Genomic DNA, 24679 nt, shown 5'->3' with positions numbered 1-24679 from the left:
GGCACCTTTGAAAAGGCTGCAAGAACTAGGCTTGTGTAGATGAGCCTTCTTCTGGATACACTTCCACTGTTGGCAGTCTGTTGTTTATAATTGGATTTGTTAATATTTGAGTTGTTAATGTGATTATAGTTGTTATCCAGTCTGGCTACGTTCGCTGCGGCACCGGACCAGCAGTAGTATCCTGGCTTCCTGCGTAAGCATGCTGAGATGCATCGGCTGTGTGGTAGCTGCTGGTGGTTCGAGGGAAAAGCCAGCTCCTTCTGAGGATGACTACCAAGCTTCCCTGAGGAATGGAAGCGTTGCTTGGTGCCAGCTTCTCAGCCTCTGTGCTTGATGCACTGTCGCTGGAGCTATGAGCAGGTACCACCATCGGTCCGTGCCCTGATGCAGCCTACAAGTGGTGTGCTACGGCCAGAGCCTTAGGATGCAGCAGCTGTAAATGTGGCTGTCGCACATGGTGCCAGGCTGGCGGTCTGTGTGAAGCTGCAGGGTGTGTGCACGGGGAAACACAAACAGGATGAAGACACCAAAGTACTCCAGAAAGCTTCCTGCTGCTCCCCCCTCTTTGTTGGTGATGTTTTATGCTCAGGCTGTTCCCCTTGCTGGTTTCTAGGCAGGTTGTTGATAGCTCTGTAGATTTACTCTGGAAGATGGAGCTGGATGCTCGTTGCTCCTGATCTGGGCCCTGTCTGGGCTCTGGGTAGTGCTGCGAACACCCTTCTGTCAGCTGGGTGCTCTAGGAGATGGAAAAGGCAGCACCTCTGCCCAGTCTGCTGGGCTCGGCTCCCTTTGTTAGGGCTGCAGGCCTTAGGCTAGCAGGGGAAGCTGGCCCCTTGGAAACCCTTTCGTGGAAACTACCCGTGTGTGAGGCTTGGCTGGCAGCTCCCTGCAGCTTCATGCTTCTGTGGAGTTGGTTTCCCATTCGGTGACTCTGGCAAAAATTCACTCTGCCTCTGATGAAGCAGTAGTACTTTATTCCTGCTGCACTCAGCGCCTGCGCTGAGGGCAGTTTTCAGAAAATAATTTCAGCTTCAAGAGATGCAGAACCCACCACCTGCCTCGTGATAATTTTAAGCTTCCCACAGTGCTACAGATGTGAGGTTTTGGCCACGTTTTCATAATTGCGTGAAACCGTACTGCCTCGAGAAGCATTTCTGTCATCTGGCTCCAGCTGCTCTTGTTGTTCCTGCCTCTTCCTCTTTCCCTGTGCTGGCACAAGTGTTTGTGGAGCCATGTGGTGACTTTGGGCTGGGGAAGGAGCTTGGGCTGGAACAAACCGTTTTCGTTGCTGAGCTAACGCGGGTTGGCTCCCAGTGCAGGTCACCCAACAGCTGCGGGGATGGTGGTGCCAGCACGAGGAAGGGGCAGCACGGCAGCTGGGGGCACTGCTGCTTCTGCTGCCTTGCATCTCTTTCAAGTGGCTGTATATCATCTTTGCAGCTTGAATTGTGAGCCTTAACTTCTGTGTGCTGACTCCTGCTCTGCCTTTTGTCTGCTGGAACAAAAGGACCTGGAAGATCAGAGTCTGTTGCCTGTGAGTGTTTGCAGGTTGCAGTTGGGGTCGTCTTTTAACCTGTTCTTGGAGAAGTTTAGCTACAGATCCAGGGACTAACAGGAATCAGAAGAGTTTTTTGAGCTCTGTTCTTCTTCTCCCTTCAGTACGAGGCCACCAGACCTGGATGCCCCTCATATCCCACACAGGGCTGCTTTGAAAGCTTGTCATGCTCGTGTTCCCACGGGAGCTTGTTTTTAGTTGCTTTCCATCATGACCCACATTTTTTTTCCTGAAAATTAGGGAAATCAGTTGCACAAAAGCAACTGATCTGCTTTCCTGATTGTGTGATTGGCTCACATACATTCAGACATCGCTGTCAGGCATTTTTATTACCTGCATTTAAAACCCTCTGTCTCTGTGTGTAGCTGAACCTTCTCCAAGGTCAGTGGGTGCCAGGTGAGGCTTTGCACCGTGTGCCTCTTGCATACCAGTTTCTTTCCTCAGGGCCTTGTGTGAAGTCCAAAACTTCTATCTATCTATCTATTTATTTATTTATTTATTTATTCATTTATTTTCCCTGATATAGCTTCCTATTTCCTGTCATAGGGGTCTGCTTGACCTCTTCCAAGGCAGGAAGTTTCCACTGGTATTTCTCAGCAAATGAAATAAATGAGTGGCTCACGGTGAGGTCCCTCGATGGTGGCTTGGTTGCTTGGGTAGCCACAAAAGTCAATAACCTTCCAGAAGCTTCTGCGTTCACCCTCCTGTGGCTGGTTCTTGCTGCAGTGGCCCTGCGGTAGTCCTTACGTCCTGCTTTTCCGTGATCTGCTTGCAGGTGGTTTTGGAGCCACCTGCTCAAGCACGTAGCTTCTGTTGTAGCTCTTCTCGGAGCACTGGTTGAAAAGAGCTCTCTTCTGCTGTTGCTTCTGGATAATGCCCTGACCCGTCTGGGGCGGGACGGGTTGTCCTCTCCCTGCCTCTCTAGGTTTAACGTCTGCGTGCGTTGTCTTTTGCTCCTCTTCCCGTGATTACAGCTGCTCCCTGGTCCCCGGTTGTTTCTCGGGTTGTATTAGCTTGTCCCCACAACGTCTCAGGATGAACTCGAGTGTTTTTCTGACCCCCAAAGGCAGAGAGCTGCCGTTCTTCATTGCTGCGAGGTTGCCAGTATGTAAGGATGGCGTACGCTCCCTGGAGGGAGGGAGATCCCATGCCTTTTAATGCACTTTCCCCAAGGTGAATGCAGCCCTCAGCCATTCCGTTGGAGCCTGCACAAAGGCTTCTCATACCCCAGAATCATTTTTTCCATGTTCTGCTTGAACATAAAAAATATTTTAAAGACAGCTTGGGTCGGGACAGGCCTTTCAGACGTGCCACGCAATGGGCGGCCATGCCTTTATCGACAGGCTGGCTGTTTCTCGGTTCTCATCTGGTCTGCGTCCCGAGGAGAGTGCAGGGCTCAGCGTGCTGCGTGTGTTGGTGGGGCTAAATAAAGCTCCCCAGCGCTGACCTGCCGGGCTGGGATGGAGCAGAGATGTTTCACCCAAGCGGAGGACCGTGGTTTGCTGTTCCAGCTCAGCTGACATCAGGGTGAGCTATCACTGAACAGGCGGGTCCTACCCTTCCTGTCTCAGGTTACACACAGCTTATCCGAAGTTGTCTGAGCCTCTCCGGGCTGTCAGATCGACAAGAAGTCATTTGCTTCTGGGTCGGGTTAGCTCTGTGCCTGTGAAACACCTTGAGGCGGCTCGCTGGAGTGAGCCTGCTCTTTGGGCAGCCGGCAGGTGGGTTTGCTTGCCAGAAGAAGGCAGGCTGTTGGCGACCTCCTGCCGCCTGCTGTGGGCTGCTGGCAGCACCAGCCTGTGCCGGCACCCGCGTGGAGCTGGTGCGCGGCCCCGCGTGGCGGAGGGCAGCAGGCGGTGGGTGGGTGCCGTGTGGGCACAGCAGTCCTGCTGCCTGCCGGCTCCCTGCGGGGCAGGGCGAACAGGACAGCGTATTTTCCTGGCTTGCTGCCCGGCCCGTGCCCAGAGGTTCCCGGCTCGCCCTGATCCCAGCTTCTGCCGGGCTGTCGGCAGCTCTGCAAAGCCTCGTGGCATCTCCCTTGAGCTCAGCAAGGGAGGGCCGGGAAAGTGGGAGAGATTCCCATGCAGGAGTGCAGCCAGGGCAGTGTTGATGTCCTTGTTTCGTTTTCGAGGTGGTTCCTTAGGGCGGGACGCAGTGGATGGAGGTCGCGGCAGAAGCCTGAGTATTGCTGCATCCTTGGCAGCTTTCCCTGAGAGCGCAGGGACACGGACCTGGTCCGCCTTCCCCGTCCCTGCCTGCCCTCAGCCCCTCCGCCTGGCTTGTTATGAAGGTCTGGCTTGTGCCCAGTATTTGGGATATTACTTGTAACTTGTTGGGTCTGATCCATGCTAGTTGGTGGTGTTGGCAGTCATGAGGCTGAAACCCTGCTGCTCCTCTTCTACTTGGATTTCCTGCCTTCTCCCGGCTTGCCGGGCCAGCAGAAATCCTCCTGCAGACAGAGGCACAGACAGCAGCCTGCTGGCTCCCCTGGCTCATGCTGGCTGCAGAACACATTTAGGATCCTGTTCTCTTTGCTGTGTTTCCACTCAGAAGCCCACCAGCGTGCCTCAGCCAGGACCGTTGCTGGAACAGACCCCTCGCCGGGGGCTCTGCACAGCAGGCACGGCAAATGCAGCTGTCGAAGCGACGGCGATTTGAAAAGCGGAGGAAAACAGTTGGAGGGTCATCAGGGACAGAACATGGGACGTGGTGAGGAGACGGCGGCAGAGCAGCTCCAGTGGCTGCTACCTCCTGGGGGTGTCTGTAAGAACATGCACACGCTGTGCTGCCGAGGAGCGCAGTGGTGGTGGGGGAAAAAGCACAATGTTTGTTTGTGTGGTAGGGTTGGATGAACCGTTTTTGTTTTTTTTTTTCTTCATTTGGAATGCAAATTATTGGGGAAAACAGCAGCTTTATTTCAAAAGGAAGTGCTGGTTAACAGTGGAAATTTCAGAAGAAGAAAATCAACAGGCTTTTAGGGGAGTAGCTTCGGTTGTGTGTTGAAATGGAAGGATGCTCTGTCTTGGAAATGATTGTGCAGCTCTTAGAATATATTTGAGATGCCTGTCAGTTTTAGGAGCATACTCAGACTTTCCACACAAGGCTTTCCGTTCTCTGTTTGGGTCAGTGGAATTTGCTAAGCAGCTTTTCTTGATCATGTGCCAACTTCAGAATTTAAGGTGCTCTCCCTCCTTCTTAGCCTGTGCCACAGCGCAGTGGATTTAGCTTTCGCTCTGGTACTGTGACCCTGCTTTGTCAAGGTGCTTCTGAAGGTAACTTTACTGGAGTATCTGCACCACGAAGGGCTTTGTTTGTTTGCTTGCTTTTTAATTGAAATGGCCTTTATTAATCATCTTTATGCTGCCACCACAGTTGTAACATGCAGCTGGGTTTGCAAATGCCGTGTGTTCAACGCGTGTGCTGGGGCAGAGTTTGTGCTGCCCAGTTCCTCGGTCTTACGATGCTGAGGGAGCAGCCAGAGCTGGCCGGGCAGTGCACATGGTGGTGCCAGGCCTGGGTGTGTGCCAGCGCTGCAGGGAGCAGCCCAGGCAGGTACTGGGCCCTTCTGCCTCTTCCCGGCCTCTTCAGACAGCCCCCGTGCTTCTCTCCTGGACGGGGATCCCGCTGTGTATGTGGGAAGAGAAGATGCTAGGGAGAGCATGGAGGAGATCTGTACAGCCAGGATTGGCATGGAGAAGAGGGGCAGGGAAAAGCTGTTCACTCTTCTAGACCAAGAACTGTAAGGCACTGAGTGAACGCAGGAAGCGTCAGGTTTAAAGACAAACTGAAGAGGATGGCTTGTCACACAGCGTGTGTTCCAGCCCTTTGCCACAGGCAGGTAGGAATACTAAAAGACTGCATGGATTCAGAAGGGGGTTGGATAAATTCTGGAAGAAAAAACATTGGATGGATATGGGGATGGATGCAAAGACCCATTAAATGCAAAGACATCTCTGGCACAAGATGTTCCTGAGTTATTCATAGCACATGCAATGACTCTGTCCTGGGAGATACGACTGTCAAGTGATCCTCTACTGATCGCCAGGCATCCTCTGCTGTAATGAGATACCGGATTTAGGCAGATGCTTGGCCTGACATTGCGTGGCTATGCTGTGTATGTTCCTGTCCTGCTGCTGCCAGTGACCTCTTGAAAACACTGATTGGGACAGTACTGAGAAACTGGGATTGTTTGAGGATATGTGACCGTTCAAATGAATTATGTGTCAGTGCAGTCAACTTTGAGATGAAGCCTCTAGGCCAGAACGAGTACATGGATGCTGTATCCTGAAACGCTAACCCCTTAAAAAAAATCAAGGGGGTAGCGTGAAACTCGGGAAGTGCTTTTAGTGCAGTGCTGAGCCACAGGTTAGTAACTGCAGCGCTTTGAGTGAAGGCCAGGTGTAATAATGGGTGTTACACGTGCTGCAAAGATGTCCAGCCATCCAGCAGTGCTGTGCATACGGCTGGATCCATGTTCAGTCTCACCTTGAACCTCCTGGAGACCTTTTGTGGCCATAGCCCCATCCCTCTCCTGCCTGCGTCAGAGGTATTTCGTTGACCTGTGCTGTGGCCATGTATTCACAGTGTGCAGACATCTTGTGTGTATGTAAGATTTATTCTTGGCCAGTCCAAATGTGCATATGCAATTGGGAACTCTGAACAGCTCTTACTAACCTGCACCCTTATAAATTGGTGGTTTAGTAAGTAATAAGGGTTAAACTGTTGGAAGAATTTGCTTCTCAGCTAAGTACTCTGTTTGCAGTCGCCCTTAAAACTTGCCTGGTTTTTAAATACTATGTGTCCTTACACAATTATTGTATATGCATTTTGATGCTTTGCTGTTTTTTCAAGAACACAGGAGACATTACATACATTTATATGGCAGGTGCCCATTTTACTTTTTGTTTAACATCATTCTGAGGCAGGATACTGTTTTCTGTAACACTGGACTTTAGTTTTTTGTGGAAAGTGTTTGTGCATCATGCTTTTGAAGTTCTTAATTTCTGACTGATGTGCCCACAAAGGAGGTGGGAGATGTAGGTTAAAACCCTTCAGGTGAAGCAAATACTGAAGTGGGGTCCCCAGCCTTCCCAAGAGTTCTATAAAGCACACTTTAACTTCTGAAGCTTCAGAGAAAGCAGTCTGTTGCCCCTGCCAGCTATGCGAATCTCATCTTGAAATGTTTTTCTTACCTAAAGCACGAAGGTGAGTCACCTTTGGGGACAGCAGTAAGGCTTGACCGCATGCATGTGCGTGCTCTGGCCTCGTCTTTGTGTGCGGCATGTGGAGATCCCAGTGCTTGTGGGTTGCAGTGAAGCTGGTGAAGGATGCTGGCACGTCCCTGCTGTGGCAATTTAGGAGGGGGGACTGAACACCAATTTCATCAGAATGTCGTTCGCCGTATTCGACTTAAAGTGCCTGTTGTGTGCCGGTGCCGTGCCTGGGATGGGGCCGCACTTGCACGTTCCCTTGTGCCAGTTGGTAGCTGTCTCATAGCGGATTTACCCTTCGGGCCGTGCAGTGTTAAGCCCTTGAAGCAGAGTATGTTTGAGCCTGTCTGGCTGATGCTTTGCTTTTGCTAAGGGTCACTTTTTTTGCAAGCTTCCCATGCTGTCCCTATCGCTGAGGGCTCCTGCATGGCATGGAGGACCTCAGGATATGAATCTCCTCGGTGAAGATGAGGAGAGTGTTGTGCCAAATTTTGTTGCCTGATATTGAGGTGTTTGCTTTCTGTTTCCATCTTTTAGGTGATGGATTAGACTGTGCCTGGGCAAGGGCCATGCCTTGGAGACGTCCAGCACTTAACCAAATCTCCTTCAAAAGTAAACACAAGCAGGCAGGAGCCCCCCTAATACCCTTGCTATTCTCATCTTGTAGGAAATTGGAACAGGTGCGTTTAGGCACCCCTGCACCCCTGCAGCTACGGATGGACAGTAAGGAATTGTGACCTTTTATTGCGTGGCACTGCATCTGTGCACATGGGGTGGTGGTGCATGTGCAGAGAGTATGTCTGTACAGGCTAGATTGTGAATTCCCAGACTTTTGGGGGCCTGTGGTATTTGCTGAAACCTAACCTTCATCCACCTACAGCTGAGTCCTCGCTTTCCATTGTTCCAGCTCAGCTGAGCATGGTGCTTCTGGCAGCCAGCCCAGCTTGTGTGACTGAGCTAGCAGCTGGTCTTCACCTCCTTTTAGACAAGATTCTCTTCTAACCCAATCCAGGTCCCCCTCTGCTCCCTTCTGTTGACCTGCTCCCCCTTCTGCAATGTACCTTCTGCAATGGTAAGCCTCACTGTTTGTGTGGCTCCCTTTACAGAGCACTTGTGGTGAGCTGTGGGAGCATGGTGAAAATGCTGTGAAAAGCAGTCTGTTTCTGAGAACCAGAGCCTAATATAGCTTGGAAGGGACCTTCGCAGGCTGTCTGGTTCATTTGCTGCACAGCACGAGGCTAATTCTGGCTGCTCAGGGGCCTCGTTTGGTTGAGTGCTGGACGTCTCCAAGGATGGAGGTCTCACTGCCTCTCTGGTCCTGTCCCAGGACTTGGCCACTCAGAATTCCCGCCTTGCATCTTGGATTCATCGTGCATTCAGAATGAATTGTCTGTTTTAACACTGTAAAAGTGCTGAGCTTTAATCCAAAGAAAGCATTCTGCTCCCTTTCATAACGTGTGTACCTGCAAAGTTAACTGGACTCTCGTTCCCTCTGTTCTTTATGGGAGGGGAAGAGGCTGGCACTCTGACTTTTGTCTCCTGTGGGATCTGTGTTCTAGGATGACACAAGGAGGGATCCTCTTGGATCTGTTGTCCCGCTCGAGACACGTGCTTCCCACTGCTAGCTTGCGATTGTGTATGTGCTAGGAAGGAATAGGGGCTTGTGGAACAGCTCTGATTGGCAAGCACTTGTGGAGATCTGTGATTGAATCCTCATCAATTTTCCTTTTTTTTTTTTATTTTAGCATGTGCAGCGAAGTAGGCACTCACAGCCTGAAGAAGTCACATAGTTCTTGTTTCACTGCGTGCAACCTAACCAGCCAGAGAAATTTGAGACACAGTATAGTGGACAAGACGACAATGAGTTACTCTGGTTACTTTAGTGTTTCTGTAACACTATTATTAACAAGATATTAAATACTGTATCATTATTTTTTATGTAGGAAAACCACTCTTAGTTCAGAATTAATGCCAGTTCTCTAACGTTCATGCTGTACTTGCTATGTGCACTATGTACTTGCATAGTGCACTCTGTGCGCTATGGCGTGTTTCTGGAAAATGTTTACATGTAAAGAGATTAGAAACAGCAGTTACAAATGGACACTTGCTAATTGCTAAATAGTAGGTAGTAAGGAAATTGTGGTGCTTGGCTTTGGGTGGGCAAGGGAGCCTGTGTGAGTCACAGGCTGGTTTTGGAGGGGGCTTCAGTGGCTTTTAGTGCTGCAGTTACTTAGCTGGTTGGAATGGATCGAGATCCAATTAAGATTTAATTCCTGACTGTTTCTTATGGAATCTGGACTCCACAGTAGTCTGAGGAAATCTTAATGGGAAGTGAGTCTAAAATTTGTGACTGTGATCTCCAGCACCTGGCTTGAGGTCCTGTGGGCCTCAGAAACGTGCTCCGAGTGTCTGGCCCTGGCTGACCAGGGCTGACAGCAGCTGGGACTTCTGAACCCTTGCCAGGCGCTTGGCAAGTGCACTCGGCAAGTTGTCTGCTGTGGGGCTTGGGGCCTGTAAATCACAGCCCACAGGAGGGTAGTCTGCCTGGCCCCACACGCACTGTGTCAGGGATGTGTCTGGCCCCTTCCCAAATGTGATTTCTCCCCTCTCCTAGGCTTGAAGACAAACGCGGGACAATGTCGGAGGTGCGACATGATAGCACGAGCAGCTTGCAGCGGAAGAAGCCACCATGGTTGAAACTGGACATCCCGGTGCCGGTGCCCGTGTCGGTGCCAGAAGAGCCTCTGCCAGTGCAGGTACAGAGGCCGGGGCCAAGAGCGAAGGCCTGTGGGGTTGTGGTGGGGGTGTGCAGAGCCCTGCTGCAGTCCTGGCTGAGAGAAAGACAGTGCTGTGTGATGACAGGTCGTTGGGTAAATTTACAACCAGAAGTAAGCTCCCCCGTGAAGGCGATATGGAGGGAGAGGATGAGTGTATTGCTGATGTGCTGAGATCAGTGGATGTGACTGTTCGGATGTGGGGATTGTGAAAAGTGTCCTGGCTTGGGGGTGGATATGGGATTGAGGTAGCCAAACAAACGTTTCTTAAAGGAACTGGAGAAGTGAAGGGCTCCTAGAGAAATATGAGGGCCTGGAAGCGCTGGAGTTCTGCTGAAATGAGCAGGGAACAAATCTGACTTATGAATAGCCAAGATAATGGCAGGCTCTCGTCAGTAACAGCAGATTAAGAACAGTTACTGGCAACATAAAGCTGTTACCAGCATGAGCATAAGAAAATCACATAGGAAGAGAAGTAGGAATCGTTGAAGAGTGGCGGAGTAGAGACAGGATGATAGGTTAGTTGGAACTCTACAAAGTATGAGAGTAAAACATACATATTTCTGCTGGGAAGAGGAAGAATTACCAAGAATCTCTGCTTCAGAGTGACAAAAACTCTTACGGGTGAGACCAGGGTAGGATGGTGCTAGCTACTTATGACCTTGCTGCAGAGCAGAGACTGCCTGCAAAAAAGGCAGAGCCAGAGAGGTGTTGCACAGAGCCTAGATCCATGGGTGGAGTGTGGTGTCTGGGCTCAGATGGTAATATACAAGAACAGTTTAGCCAGCAGAGAAATGGAAGGTTCTGTAGCTTCTTTGGAGGGGAGTTGAGGGTGTGCTTATCTTAAGAGGGAATTTATACTGTTACTGGAAGAGTGAGGACTGGCGTCTGCCATTCTGATCCAAGGACAAAAATTGACTTCATCTGTGTGATAGCTTCTGGTAGATGCATCTTGGTCCTGATCTTCTCGTGGAAGGAAGGAGATTGGGATTCAGTCTGCAAGGATTAGAAGTGAATACAGGGCTTTAACTGTGCAGGTTGAAGCCGTCTGAGTCACTTAAGGCTTTGATGGATGTTTTCTTACCTGAAATCTCTAAATCTAGCTGGGCATCTTCTAGAGAGGGACTCTGTACTTACAAGCTGGTATAGATGATGTTCTCTGAAAGTCCAGCATGTGCAGTACAGGCTGTTAGGATAAGACTGCATAACAGGCTCCTGTGGCTTATAACCTGAGTGTATATGCATTGTTTTAACATAAAACATAACAAAAATGAAAAGATCAGTGGAAATTATTAGTTCTCTGGCCAGCAGAGCTAGAGTTGCAAGCACTCTTGAGACAGTGTCTGACCAGAGAAACAGTTGGTCGGAGCTTCACTGGCAATTGAAGCAGAGGGATTGTCTGCTCAGCCTGCATTTTAGAAATGGGCGATGGTGTCTCTGCCAAGCTAATGAAAAATTCATCTGGAGCAGCCTTGGGGAGGTTAGCTGAGAACAGTCAGGTGATCTGTGTCCTATTTGGTAGGTGACATTCAGCCAGGAGAAGCTGAGAGCTTCCAGACCTGAGTGCATCCAATTAGGTTATGAACAAAGCTGATGTGGCTTTCCCAGCTCGCTTATCCTGTGCCAGGCAGCAACTACAGCACAGACTCACCCGCAGCTTTCATAGGCTTTTAGTGCAGATCCAGAGTTGCTTATGAAGCAAATCTCACTTGGCCCTGCTTACTGTGCTTTGCTTCACCTTGTGGAGTGGTGGTCTAGGAACATGTGATCTCAGTTCCTTCTGGCTAGAGAAAAGCCAGAGGGATGTGTTGCAGGATCCATGGACATCAATCCATGGGACAGGCTAGAGCCAGTCTGAACTGAAACCTACTGCAACATGCAGATGTCAAGTCCTTGGTGCTGACTGCTCTGTTCTGCTGGTCCACTCCTGTTTCTTCACATTAGCCAGTCATGAACTCAGTCTTTGTTAGCCTGATTTTGCTCCTCAACTGCATGCAATCAGCTTGTGGCTTGGGCTGGGGGGAGAGGGAGGCTGTTGAGTTGCTGACTAAATGGTTCACCTCTTGGCTGGCCTTGTAGGTTCTCTCTCTGAGAATGCTGACTCCCGTTCTGCTTTTCTTCACAGCCAACAAGACGTCAGGCCTTTCTGCGAAGTGTGAGCATGCCTGCTGACAACAGCCGTGTGCCCTCCTTGCCTAATGAAGTGAGGAGACCGGTGCTACAACGACAGACCTCAATCACCCAGACCATCAAGAGGTGAGATACTGAGTTCATGCAGCCTGCTTTAGTGGATTCTGCCGTCCATTGCCATTCTTTATTCATGGGCCTCTGATTGTCCCATTGCCTGGCACTTACATGGCATGTTATCAAAGCAGGATTAAGTTGTCTCCATTGTTGTCTATCATTAGGTTGGGGCAGAGGGTGGAAGCAGATAGGTCCCCAGTATATGAGCCCAGTAGTGCTATATAGGATTGTTTTTTGTAAGCGAGATACCAGGTTCTGGGTGGAAAATTGTGGTGATCAGGACAGTGTATTGTCCTTGCCAATTAGAGTCAGGTTTTGACTGTTCCAATGCTCTGGGAAGCTGTCTGTTTCTGAGTAATAGGATACCTCAGGCCCTGATGTGTAGCTGAGAAGGTGTGATGTGGTGTGTTGGCCTTGCTTTGGTGTGGTATTTGAGAGCATGTGATTGTGGGGAGGGGGGCAGAAGCCCATCCTTAGCAGTCGCAGACGCACGGCATGGCTAAGGCCAGAGGCCCCCCGGGCCCATCTGCGCCCCCCAGTGCAGGGGGCCCAGGCCTGTGTCCAGGTGGCTTTGGTAAATCTCCAAGGAGGAGACTCCACAGCCTCTGTGGGCAACCTGTGCGGCTCCGACACCCGCACAGCACAGAAGTGCCTCCTGGTGCTCAGAGGGAGCCTCCTGTGCTCCAGTTTGTGCCCACTGCCTCTGGGCCTGGCCCTGGGCACTGCTGAGCAGGGCCTGGCTCCATCCTCTGTGCACCCTGCCTTCGGGGATTTGTAGGCATCGGTGAGATCCCCCTGAGCCTCTTCTTCTCCAGGCTGAGCAGTCCCAGCTCTCGCAGCCTCTCCTCGCAGGAGAGGTGCTCCAGTCCCTTCATCATCCCTGTGGCCCTACATTGTTGTGAGGTTCTTGTCAATGCATTTCTGCATCCTGTCCAGGTCCTCTCATTGGCAGCATGGCCCTGTGGAGTATCTGCCACTCCTCCCACGTCTGTGTTGTCTGCAAACTTGCCGAGGGTACTCTCTGCCCCATTGTCTAAATCATTAATGAAGATGTTAAACAGGACTGGACACCTGGGATCCACTGCTGGTTGCTGGCCTCCAGCCAGACTTAGTGCCCCGCTCACCACCCTCTGGGCCTGGTCATTCAGCCATTTTTTACCCACACGTCCATACATCAACATGGCCTGAGAGCAGGCCTCTACGGCTGTTTGTGCCAGGACGTCAAGGATGAGAGGATACCCTGTGACGGTGCTGCGGAGGCCCTGACAAGAAGCACCGTGCAGAGGGGCCAGGGCAGCCTGCTTCCCCAGAGGTCCCTCCAACATGTGCTGTGTGTGTAGAGCTGCGTAGGGCTGAGAGGTGTGGGAGACAGGAGTCAATTTAGTGCTGGGGAACAAACTTGCCTCCAGCACTACTACACTGTAAGGCAAGGCACGCGGAGCTACAGTGAGCGGGGAGGGAGTGCTGAGCAGTGGTGGTGAAGCTCCTGCATGCTGAGGGAGGTGCTAATGTCCTGCCTAGCATCAGGGCTATGGACAGGCACGTGCGGATGGTGCACTGACAGACCTGTGCCATGTCTTCTCTTGCCTGCCCAGGCTGGAATGGCAGTGCCAGGGCCCAGGTGGTGGCTGCGTCTGTGCCTGTGCGTAGTGGTCTGGGTAGTAATTCTGTAACCCTGAAAGTACATGTGGTCCCCCAGGGAGTGGCCAAGAAGTGCACAGATGGTTTTGGAAGTCCTGTGAGTCTCCTGCTCAGAGTATGAGTGTAGGGGGTTGATGCCATTTAGCAGTGCAGAGTTGTCTCAGGCTGTTGTGCAATGTGAGGGGTGGCCAAATCTCTCTCTTCCTCCTGGAGGAATTAGCTTGCACGTGATTTTTGTAGAGCGATTTGGGTAGGGGGGCAGGTGCAGCAGTGGGAAGGACTTCCCAAGGGGCAGAACTGCAGGAAGTGCGCAAGACCTAGCAATAAAAGGATGAAATAATGGACCAGAAACAAAGACAGGGAAGTGCAAAGTACCGAGGAATGACCTAAAAACCAGTGAGGTATGTGATGAAGAATTGCAGACCATATATCCATAAAGGTGCCTCTGGGATTTTTTTTTTTGTGAGTCCAGAGAGGCTGACTTCCATGTTTGCTACTTAATGCAGCCCTAGTTATGCACAGAATGTGAAACTGTTCTGGCAACAGCACTCTGTACCTTCCTGTTCACTGCTTCTTGGAGGACACGGATCAGGTGTGAGCATAAATTCAAGAGTGTATGGTCCAGAATATGGCGTGGTAGTAATTCAGGTGCTGGAGTGGAGCATCTAATACTCTTTCCAGTCTCCTACAGTGTCCAAGATGTCCAATCAAGGCAGTAGGTGTGGCAGAGATGGACTTGTGCCCCAGGTGAGACCCTGCCAGGGTCAGCGAGAACAACCCCAGAGCATTTCCAGTGGCATCAGATACCTGTATCCAAGCAGAGCATATCTCATTCTGCTGACATCTGCATTGTTTCACACTCTGGTGTCTGAAGCCAGACAGTGGGATTTGTAGCTGGTTGTCTGGGCAGAAGAAGGCTGATCAAAGAGGTCTGGGGTGAAGGGAGACTGCAGTATCTGTTGTGTCCTCAAGACCAATGGGAGACATACATCAGAGATGTAGATGCACAAAAGGGATTCAGCAACCTCCTGGAGCCCTCTGTCGTGTGCAGCGTGGCACAACTGCTGCTGATGGGGTTAAGTAAAGAGATGGGAAGGTTTTGGATGTAGGTTGCTGCCCACCTTCACAGCCTGGTGGGCTCTTTCCCTTCAGCTCTCTTTTCTTTGCAGCAGGCAGGTACGGTTTCAAAGGAGTCACACCCTGCCTGTTCACGGGCACCGGGTGGGCAGGAGTTCCCTGAGAAAGCGGCAGTCCCTGCCCCGATCGTTCTTCAGGTACTGGTAGAACCGAGTGTGCAACCTACCCCTGCATGTGTGTGCAAGGGCTGCTGTGAAGTGCACAGACTCTGGCTGTTGCTGAAACCACTTTGCCTTCCAAGGCCTGGCCAGGAGGCCTGCAAATGGGTGGCAGGGAGAAAGTTCATGTGTGTGTCTAACAGAAAACGATGGTCACTCCTACTAAATCTGTAGGCAGCTGTCAATATGTAGCATGGGACTAACAAACTGTCCACTCGCCAGCCTCACTCCCTCCTGCCTCTCCTAACAAGCTGTCAACCTCCTGGTGTTCACCATAACTGCAATATCTCCCCAGGGCAGCCACAGTGCAGCCTGTCTTTGCCAACATTAATGCAACATGTGGAATATGTGTGTTTTGGCCCCAAAGCCTCTTGGGAGCAGAAGAGGAAAGAGAGAAAGCTGCACCAAATGGGTGCTAGTTGTATCGGTCTGAATGTAGCTCAGAGCTGGTTGACATCATGACTTTTTCTAATCCAAATGTGACTGTCTTCTTTTTGAGGTGGAGACCTTCATTTACTTAGCACCAAAGAGATGAGCCACTCCAGGAGTCCAGGGCACAGTGGCCATCGATCACCAACCCCAGACTGGAGCTCAGTAAACCGTGACTGTGCATGGCAGGGACTGGACCTAATGCCCAGGTGTCCCTTCTCATCCTACCTTCCTCACTGCTACCCTTGGCCAGGTGGCAGTCTGACACTGTGTCTGCCTTTGCAACTGCTTGCGGTTGGGCTCAGACTGTCAGAGCTGATTAGCTCAAATCAACAGAAGAACAGGAGCCAGCCCCTGATGTCAATTCATTGCTGGTTACAGTGCTCCAGGGTGTTTGTAGGAGGTGATGGGGCTCCCCAGGTGGACAGAGTGTTCGTTATTTTTCCAGGGTGCTCCAGGTACCCTAAACTCTGTTCTAAGGCTCCCATGGACTGTCTTGGCTATGATCAGGGAGTAGGACAGATCTCTGTGCTGGCACTGGACCAGCAGTGGTCCCTGGCAGTTCAGGAGTGGTACTTGCTGTGCAGAGTGGCTGTGGTAGTGCTTGTCCTTCCGTGCTAACAGGAACACAGTTTCAGAGAGCTCTGAGGCACCGCTCTTTCCACAGTGGGCTAGTAGGGGCACAAACAACTCTTTCCTCTCTCCCTTTGAAGAGTGGCCCCTTGTCACCCAAGGCCACCTTGGTGTTGAAATGTTGGTTATGGAAGTCCGAGTTGTGTTGTAAGAACATTTTGTGGCGTGTTGTGCCTGTGCATCTGCACAGCCTGCGTGTTACCTCTGTGCTGTGGACTTGGTTCAGGTGTTTCAGGCCAGGCACTTAACCTGAGCCCTTCCACTCAGAACAGGGACAAAGATTGCTCTGACAAGCTGTGGGTCTGTGGGAGCAGAGCAGTGGTCTGAGCTGGGCATAGCCCCTTCTGTGTGGTCTGTCCCCTGTTGACTAAGTGGAGGCATTTGGAGAAATTTGGCTCAGTGAGGTTGGGTAAGATCTAGCAATGGCCCACTCAACCTTTTGCCCACTGAAGGGCCTGTTCTGGGTCACTGGGAAGTTGGAGAAGGCTGTGGGCAATGTGTGGTTGTTTGCATCTGGAGGTTTTAGCTGGAGAGACACTGTTTTGAATTTGTGTCTTTTTACGTAGTGTCAGGACACCTTCACCTGCTTGCTGATGGTATCTTTGTTCTGTAGGGTGGAATAAGGAAAACACAGGACTAATTTCCTACCTCCAGTGCACTGACTCAGTTCCCCTGCGTGATGTAATTCTAGATTTAACCTACCCTTTACTCCAATGTATGTTTTGATACTCCCTTTGTGATTTGTGAGGTCTTGCTTCTCAGCAGCTGGAAATCCTACACCTGAGCAGGGGGCCTGAGGCGAGGGTTTCGGGTTTGGCTTGGAAGGACTTTCAAGTTTCGACACCTGGGCCAGACAGCTGTAGGCTGACACAGCTTGCCACCTTCTGAAGCAGGATTAACCACCGTGGGAAAGGCCTGGCAGGGCTGCGATGATCTTTGTATGTTTAGGATACCAGCTTCTCCTGCAGTATTTGACGTAGGTTGTTGGTCTAATTCACACCTATCCCTCTCTACCTTCCTTGGGATTTTGCTTCTGATCCAGTGGGCTTCCACGACAGCAGCCACTTGGCAGCATACCTACTTTGTGGCTGCAGCATTGTGCTCCTGCTTCTGCCACCAGCAGCACAGAGCTATGTGCACCTGCCTTAGCGGAGAGCAGGACCACAGCAAGCATTTGCTGTTAATGTTAATTTTGAGCAGGATGGAAGTCCTGCAGCATGAGAAGTTGGGGATATTCTGGGAGTGTGGTGGGCAGCTGGGAGAGACCAGTGAATTGTGGTGGCCACAGGGAGAAGCTACAGAGCCATGGAAAAGTATAGTCCCACAGTGGGGGGCCTAGAGCTGGCCTGAAGATGGTAAGTGTTTTCTGTGGATGGCTTTTAAAGAAAAAGCCATTTCACCGACTTCTTATGTGAATTTCTGTTCCATCTCTTCTTCTTTCTTTCTAGGAAAACTCAGAACTAATAGTTCATTACACACATTGAATCTCTTGTTTTTCTTTTGTCTCAAGAGAGAAAATAATGCTGTTGATGGTTGAACATTTCTGGCCAGCATATATCAGATTGCTAAAACTGGCTGAGGAAAGGCTGTGAGGTGATCGTGGGGAAGAGTTCTGCCTACATTCAGATTGGGGTTGGCTGGAAGTGACCACCAGGGGTTTTGTCTTTTCAATTGCATTGTCCAAGCAAACATAATGCTCCTGTGCACTTGTATGCTGACATCTTTCAGAGGCACAGCTGACTGGTTTGGAGTAAGCAAAGACAGTGATGCTACACAGAAATGGCAGAGGAAGAGCCTTCGCCACTGCAGCCTGCGGTATGGGAAGCTGAAACCTCAGGTCATCCGGGAAATGGACTTGCCCAGTCAGGACAATATTTCTCTAACAAGCACAGAAACCCCCCCTCCACTCTATGTTGGGCCCTGCCAGCTGGGCATGCAAAAGGTGAGTAACCTGGGATAGACTCAAGGCCATCGCGAGCTTCCTGCACAGTGTCTTTACCGCTTTTAACTCCTCTGTTGGCATAGTTCTGCCTGAACATGTCTTCTCCAAAGAGTTACAGTCAGTGGCTCAATGTCCAGGTGGAAACCAGTAACAAGTGGTGTCCATCAAGGGTCTGTGCTGGAACCAATACTATGTGATATCTTTACCAATGAGATAGATATTGGGATTGAGTGCATCTGCAGCAAGTTAGCAGCTGGCACCAGGCTGAATGGTGCAGGTGATATGCTAGGTGTCATCCAGAGGGACCTTGACAGTCTTGAGGAATAGACCCATGTGAATCTCATGAAGCTCAACAGTGCCAAGCGCAAAGCCTGCGGGGCAATCCCCAGTATCAGTGCAGACTGGGTGATGAATGGATTGAGGGCAGCCCTGCTGAGGATTTGGGGACCACACTGGGACTCTGGTGCCATGGTGGTTAGATGCGTGCAGCATGTCTGAGAACATTGAGCTCAGGCTTTTTGCTGCCATTTTACAAAGGCAAAACTCTGTCATACGTAGACTGGACACTGTTGTCGACCCCCATTTACAGTAACAGGCCTGCTAACATCCAGAGCACTTGCCTTGTCTCAGGCTGAATGCAGGCAGTAGCACAGGTACTGGCTTCAGAGAAACCTGATTATGTTATAGGACTTTGAAAAGTGTCTCTTGCATCAGCTGTACTACAGCGCTGCTCACACGTCCTCACAAATTGTGAGGTATCTGGTGCCCTTTGCAGTAGAACTGTGTCCATAAAGGACAGGACCCAGTCAAACATGCTCAGTTACCAGCACTTGAGAACTAATCCATAATATTCCAGCTCTTCCCTTTGCTCCATTCACCACCTTAATCAATATGGTATCAGGGCATCAGTGAGCACCACTGCAACTTGGACAAGTGGGAAATGAATTTCTTCCAAAGCAAGTTAGTCTGTGACCTGAAGCCTGGCTGCATCGCTGAAACAGAGGAGAATATTGTGCATCTTTCAATCCAGTCTCACCTTGCTGAGGGCTTTGGTCCCAGGAAACTCAGAAATATTGTTGGGCTCTATGTGGACTACATTAAATCAGAACTTGGTTTCAGCAGATGAAACCCTATAAAGCTTCCTGTTGAGTGTGCAACTGTGGATTAAAAAAGGGTCATAAAACATTAGGATAAAGCAACCACAGCTGTGATGATGTAAGGACAGAGGTAAGTTTTGTAGCTGAAGGCAATATTTTCAGTAGGTTGGTTCGTGTGTTTGGAAGAAGTGGCAGCTTTGGTCTGAAGAGTCCCAGAGAAGGGCTTGTAGCTCCTGGAAGCTTGCCTGCTCTTTTCCAGCTTATGATTAATAGAATCAGTTGTAAATGTACAGTAAAGCTTCACCAGGATACTGTTTAAGTCCAGTGCTGTCCACCATCAGAAAGGAAACGAGCTCTATAAAGGACATGGTTGCACTCAGGGATTTCTCAAAGTCCTGCTCATACATCATATTATCTGACTGTAGAGTTTACTGGCACAGAAGGTGAGTGAAAGCAAGAGCTTAGGAATGGCTGAAGGAGGTTTGGAGTCTTGTGTAGGCGTCAGGAACGTTCTGGGCAAAAATGATCAATACCACTACCACCAATCAAAAAACCCCACTACCACCACCACCAAAAAAAAAACAACCAAGAACAAAAACAAGTTGGGAGAGGTTTGAGGAGGATGTGGGTTTGGGACGGAGAATTAGGGCTTAGCTTGCAACAGGTTATGATTTATCTCCCTAATGTAGAATTGCTTGCTGTTTCTTCCAGCCTGGTTCTTGGCTGATCCCAGGAGTCAGGCCACTGTATGGTTTCAAGAGGTGAGACCATGGCGAGTTGGAGGGAGAAAGGCTTGGTAGACAGCAGCTGGGGGGTAGGTGACTGATGGGCTTCCTCTCTGGACAGATCATAGACCCTTTGGCCCGTGGCCGAGCTTTCCGTATGGCTGATGACAACGATGGCTGCAGCATCCCCCACACGCCGATCACGCCAGGCGCCACATCGCTCTGCTCCTTCACCAGCTCACGCTCGGGCTTCAACCGTCTCCCACGGCGGCGGAAGCGGGAGTCTGTTGCCAAAATGAGTTTCCGAGCAGCTGCAGCTTTGGTAAAGGTACTGTCTGGGGGAGCGCAGGGATCAGGCTGGCAGCAAGATGGGGCCTTGCAGTGGGAGGGGAGTGAGAGGGAAGGAGCTGTGTGTGCAGGCCATTGATCCTGGAACAAGTACTTTCTGTGAGTAGAGGGGATGTGGGAGAGCAGTGATGGAGGGGAAGAAACCAGGATGTGTCCTGTTTTGTTTCAGCCATCTGTCTAGCAGGCAGGAGTAAAAACCAGGATGCTTGCTGGGCTTTGGTATAGGTCTTGCCCACCTTTTATCAGCCTTGGGACTTTGATTCCCACATTCAGCAGCCTTAGAGGGTTCCAGCAGGTCCAGCTCAGCCTGCCTGGACCTCTGGGTGGTCTGTCTGCACCTGCTCGTGGCACAGTAGAAGCACCCGAGCCTCTTGCAATGCAAGGCTCTTCATCCCGCCACGTGTGCTTTTCTGGGTGTCCCTTAGGCGGGCCCGGTAGCCCTTTTGCTGTGTTTGGTACCACATGCCACTGCTGTTTGGTCAGATGTTGTTGTAGAGACGTTAGAAGCCTGTGCTACCAGCCTGCATGGGATGTGGGCACTGTGGATTGAGAGGTGGGTTAGCACTTGGAGGTGTCACCTGGAAGGTGTTGCACACCAGCAGGTCTGCTGTGCTCCACAGGCAAGCCTGACGGGGTCAGCGCTTAGACTCCCTGCGACCTGTCCGGGTGACACTGCATGTGCCTGGGGCTCAGGTTTCTGGCAGCGATCTGATGCCACTCTTGCTGGCTACAGGGGCGCTCTGTGAAGGACAGCACACTGAGGAGGGCTCAGCGGCGCAGTTTCACCCCGGCAAGTTTCCTGGAGGAGGACACGGTGGATTTCCCAGATGAGCTCGACACTTCTTTCTTTGCTCGGGTGAGAGGCAGGACGCCGATGTGGCACTGGCTCCAGAGACAGCACGAGGCTGTAACTCTGGCAGGGCTGTATGTTGCAGAGGGTGGTGCTGCTTTCTCCAGGGGCTGGTGTCTCAAATGTGATACTCGCCCCTTCTGACGGGACTTCTGTGTCTTTGCCCAGGAAGGAGTCCTTCATGAGGAGCTCTCTACGTATCCAGATGAGGTGTTCGAGTCGCCATCAGAAGCTGCAGTCAAAGATGCTGAGGTGAAACCTCTGGATCAGACAGATCTCACAGGAGGTGCCTTGGACAAAAATGAGCTTGAAAGAAGCCACTTGCTACTGTGAGTATTTTCTTGGAAGCCGCCAAAGCCTAATGTGGGGTGGTGGCCAACCCATTCAGAGTGGGACCTTCAGTGCTAGGCAGCTGGTGGGGCAAGACCATTGCTTCCTGCATGAGGGAAGGCAGGATCTGAGTGCTACAGGTGTTTGGAGCAGAGCTCAAAGAACAGAACAGTGGTGGGTTTTCTTTAAGCCCAGCTTGCTTCTCTTGATATTTTGGGTGAGCGACCACCTACCCCAGCTACCCATGAAAAGTGACTCTGAGGCCACCTGTCCAGCAAGTTCCCACACCGATGTGATGTGTTCTGGAGGCTGTGTCATGCCTTGGGGAAACAAAAGACACCAAATCAGCTGAGGATGCTGGGGGCCCGGCCTTCAGCTACGGAGAATACAGCAAAGATGAGAAAGCTGTTGCTACAGACACCGGGAACTGTTGTCTAACTCCAAGGAGTGGTGTGAAGCATTGCTGAGTGTCAAGCTGGGCTACATTCCTCACTTGAAACCAGAGAAAGGTGTGGCACTGATGCCGTGAGCCTTACAAATATGTGGGTGGTACTGTACTGTATGCCGAGATTTTTTCCACCTGAGTAACTGGTACTGAGTAATTGCTCTGTGTCGTTTCCGAGTCAGCTCTGGCTTAGCTGGCAGCTCACCCCAGCAGAGCGCTCTGCTGGGTGTGAACATGCAGCAGACAGGGAGGTCCTTGTGGTTCTGCTGCTCACAGCCCATCTTGCTCTGTTGGTTCTTTCCTTCAAGTGTTTCCAAGAACTTGACTCACTCTTAATGTAAGTAGAAGCAACAAATGGTGTGAGCTTGTTGGCTTTCCTTTGAGATGGTCTCAGCCTTTTTGGCTCCATTCATATCTCCTCAAATAGTTTTATTTATTGAGGAAAATAACACTTCTTTCACACTTCAGAAAACGACATCAGAATTGCAGTCAGGTGTCCTTTTAGGTGATCAGGTGTTTATTCTGGCATAGGCTGATAGCCCAGCACTGGAAATATTGGGAAAAAACATGTCGGTAATGCAGAAACTACTCTAACCTCATCCTATTGCTTGTCCATACTTCAAAGCTGTCTTGACCTCTCCAAGATGCTCTGGTGATCTTTCAGGAAAAAAAAGATGGTCAATCAGTTTCTCTGACCACTTTTGACAACCATTGTCTTTGTGCAGACAGGATCGTTTAGGATACCAGGGAAATTATCTGTAGAGACTAGAGCGCATGTAGGGGACACACTTATCACGTGGCAGTGAGCAAGAGTGAAATGGTAGGTAGTATTTTTGTGTGTGTGTGTGTGTGTGCCAGGTTCTCAGTGCTGCATACCTGAACTCCAGACTGCTCTTTAAGAGCAATGAAATACAAAAAGCATCTGAAGATTGTGCAGACTTCCAGAGCAGGTGCTCTTCATCAGTAGCTTGTGCAACCTTCATTCATTGCATACTTTATTTTGGTAAGAAAACATTCCTTTAGACAGGGATGCCTGGGATTTTTATTGTGTTGTTGAAGCCTGGTTTTGTTTTTCTCCCGAGAAATGCATGCATCAGTGCAAATAGAGGGAAGAATGGAAGACAGGTCTTGAGAGGTAACTGTCTTAGTCTTGGATTCCTGCTCTTCTCCTCTGTCTGGTTTAATGGGCATGGGGTTTTGACTTGCCAGTCTGATCGCAGTAAAGTACTTCAAGGGTGGGGATTTCCACTGCTGGGCTAAACTGCACTTCCATTTTGTAGCAGAGAGCAGAGTGAGAGGAATGAAGTAGAAGAGGAAGTAGACGTGTATGAGGGTTAAAGCAGGGTCTTTGGGCTGCTGGCCCTGGAGATGCTGAGGGTGTAGTTGCAGATACAGCACGTGGCTTCCATTCCTCTCCATCTGTTTTGCAGAAAAGATACTTCTTAGTCAAAGATTAAGTTGAGATTGCAAGAGGTGGTCAAAATCGTCACAGAATGCTGTTCTTGCTCCCTGATGCAGTATCGATGCTGGGAGGTTGGAAACCTTGTCTCCCCAAAATGAAAAGCTCAGTGACGCCTCGTCAGAGCCTCCCTAATTTAACTGGTTGCTGAGATAATTCTTTAAAGCTGTGAGAACTCCTCCTTGGTGGGGCTCAGTTTGGCACAGCTACCTTGTGCCACCTTCTGTGCATCGTCCCGCGCTTTTGTCAGCTGGGGCTTTGTAACACTTGGAAATACAACTTCTACTTCAGAGCACCTTGCTTGCCATCAGCTGCTGTTCAGCCGGGCTGTGGTGGGACAGACACAAGGTCTGCTGCCACCAAAGACCAGAGAAGCGCTGGTCCCTGTTACTGTGCCATAGAGAAGGAAACCATTGTTGTCCCACTTTTTATTCCAGCCCACTGGAGCGAGGCTGGAGGAAGCAAAAGGACGGGGGCCTGGCACAGCCCAAGGTCCGCTTGCGGCAGGAGGTGGTGAGTGTCAGCCCACAGAAGCGTGGCCAGCGCATCGCTGTCCCTGTCAGGAAGCTTTTTGCCAAGGAGAAGCGGCCGTATGGCCTGGGGATGGTGGGGAAGCTGACAAACCGGACATATCGCAAGCGCATCGACAGCTACGTGAAGCGGCAGATTGAGGACATGGATGATCACAGGTGAGAGCCGCAGTCATAGAAGGGTTCCCGATACAACTAGCAAGGGAGTGAGTGCCATTGCCTCTGGGTGACTCAGGGAACTGCCTGGGAGTGATGGGGCGAAACCTGTGGCTTGAGACCCCCTAGTCTGTATCCCTGAAGCACAGCACTAAACTGCAGCTGACAGCAGCATGTTAGCATCACTGTGCACTGGGAGCGTACCCTACTCCTCCTGTTGCTTTGGGCATCTGTGTCTCTTCCCCACCACTACTGTCCTGTTATGAGCAAGAAGGCTCAGGTATTCCTGCCTCTCATCGTTTCCCTAAAGTCATTATTTCAGCACATGGCACATTTTGGCATCAGGCTTGTGTGTTCATGGATGGCTTTCTTGGCAAAGAGTGGCTTGCTCAGTGTTGTGGGGTAGTCAGAGTAAACGGGCTGTCTGCCAGCAAGATCGTTGCCCCCAGTCTTGTGCATCCCTAAATGATCTTGGTCCTGTTCCCCAGAGTCTGCCAAGGTACCTAGGAAAAATCAGAAGCTTTTCTCGTGCGCTCTGTGAGTAGATGTAACGTGCCTGGATTTCTGCCTCTGATCTTTTCCCTTTACCTCCATCCAGGCCTTTCTTCACATACTGGGTCACCTTTGTGCATTCACTCATCACCATCCTCGCTGTGTGCATCTATGGTATTGCCCCTGTGGGGTTCTCACAACACGAAACTGTTGATTCAGTAAGTAAATCACCCTGACACGCCTGGAGTGTGACTGTGTCTCAGCCTTCTGCTGCTGGTTCTGTGTCAGTCCTCAGCATAATGGCTACTTGCCTGAGGCTTGCCTCGGGGCCTGCATGCAGCATCTCTGCGAGCCCTTGTGCTGCCTGCTTTCCCTCCTGCAGCCACATTGCTCTTGACATTGAGCTCTTTCAGATGGGCTTTTGACACAAAGCATGGTGGGCTCTTCACAGGTTCTGCTTGTGTCTGTGCTGGGACCCCTTTTGAGCAACTTATTCCCCTCCTGGCGGAGACCAGAAGGGTGCT

At 50.7% G+C, this 24679-nt stretch overlaps 1 protein-coding gene across 5 annotated transcripts in view; it reads left to right on the top strand.

Moving 5' to 3' along the window:
- Positions 1-24679, top strand: part of RHBDF1 (rhomboid 5 homolog 1) — a 37948-nt gene that overhangs the window by 6629 nt on the left and 6640 nt on the right. For 4 of the 5 annotated variants that reach the window (XM_083800798.1, XM_083800800.1, XM_083800799.1 and 1 more), the window contains exons 2-10: positions 9380-9521; positions 11665-11795; positions 14597-14698; positions 17510-17723; positions 19667-19873; positions 20627-20749; positions 20912-21072; positions 23415-23666; positions 24262-24373. In XM_083800798.1, coding sequence (XP_083656924.1) covers positions 9402-9521; positions 11665-11795; positions 14597-14698; positions 17510-17723; positions 19667-19873; positions 20627-20749; positions 20912-21072; positions 23415-23666; positions 24262-24373 — 1422 coding nt within the window. In that variant the 5' untranslated portion in view covers positions 9380-9401. The remainder of the gene's footprint in view (positions 1-9379; positions 9522-11664; positions 11796-14596; positions 14699-17509; positions 17724-19666; positions 19874-20626; positions 20750-20911; positions 21073-23414; positions 23667-24261; positions 24374-24679) is intronic. The other variant, XM_083800802.1, reaches the window with a different exon arrangement.

This window comes from Anser anser (assembly GCF_964211835.1).
Source record: "Anser anser genome assembly, chromosome: 15".
NCBI classification, from domain to species: domain Eukaryota; kingdom Metazoa; phylum Chordata; class Aves; order Anseriformes; family Anatidae; genus Anser; species Anser anser.
Note: the sequence above shows the minus strand (reverse complement) of the source record. Positions and strands in the feature narration are given on the sequence as shown.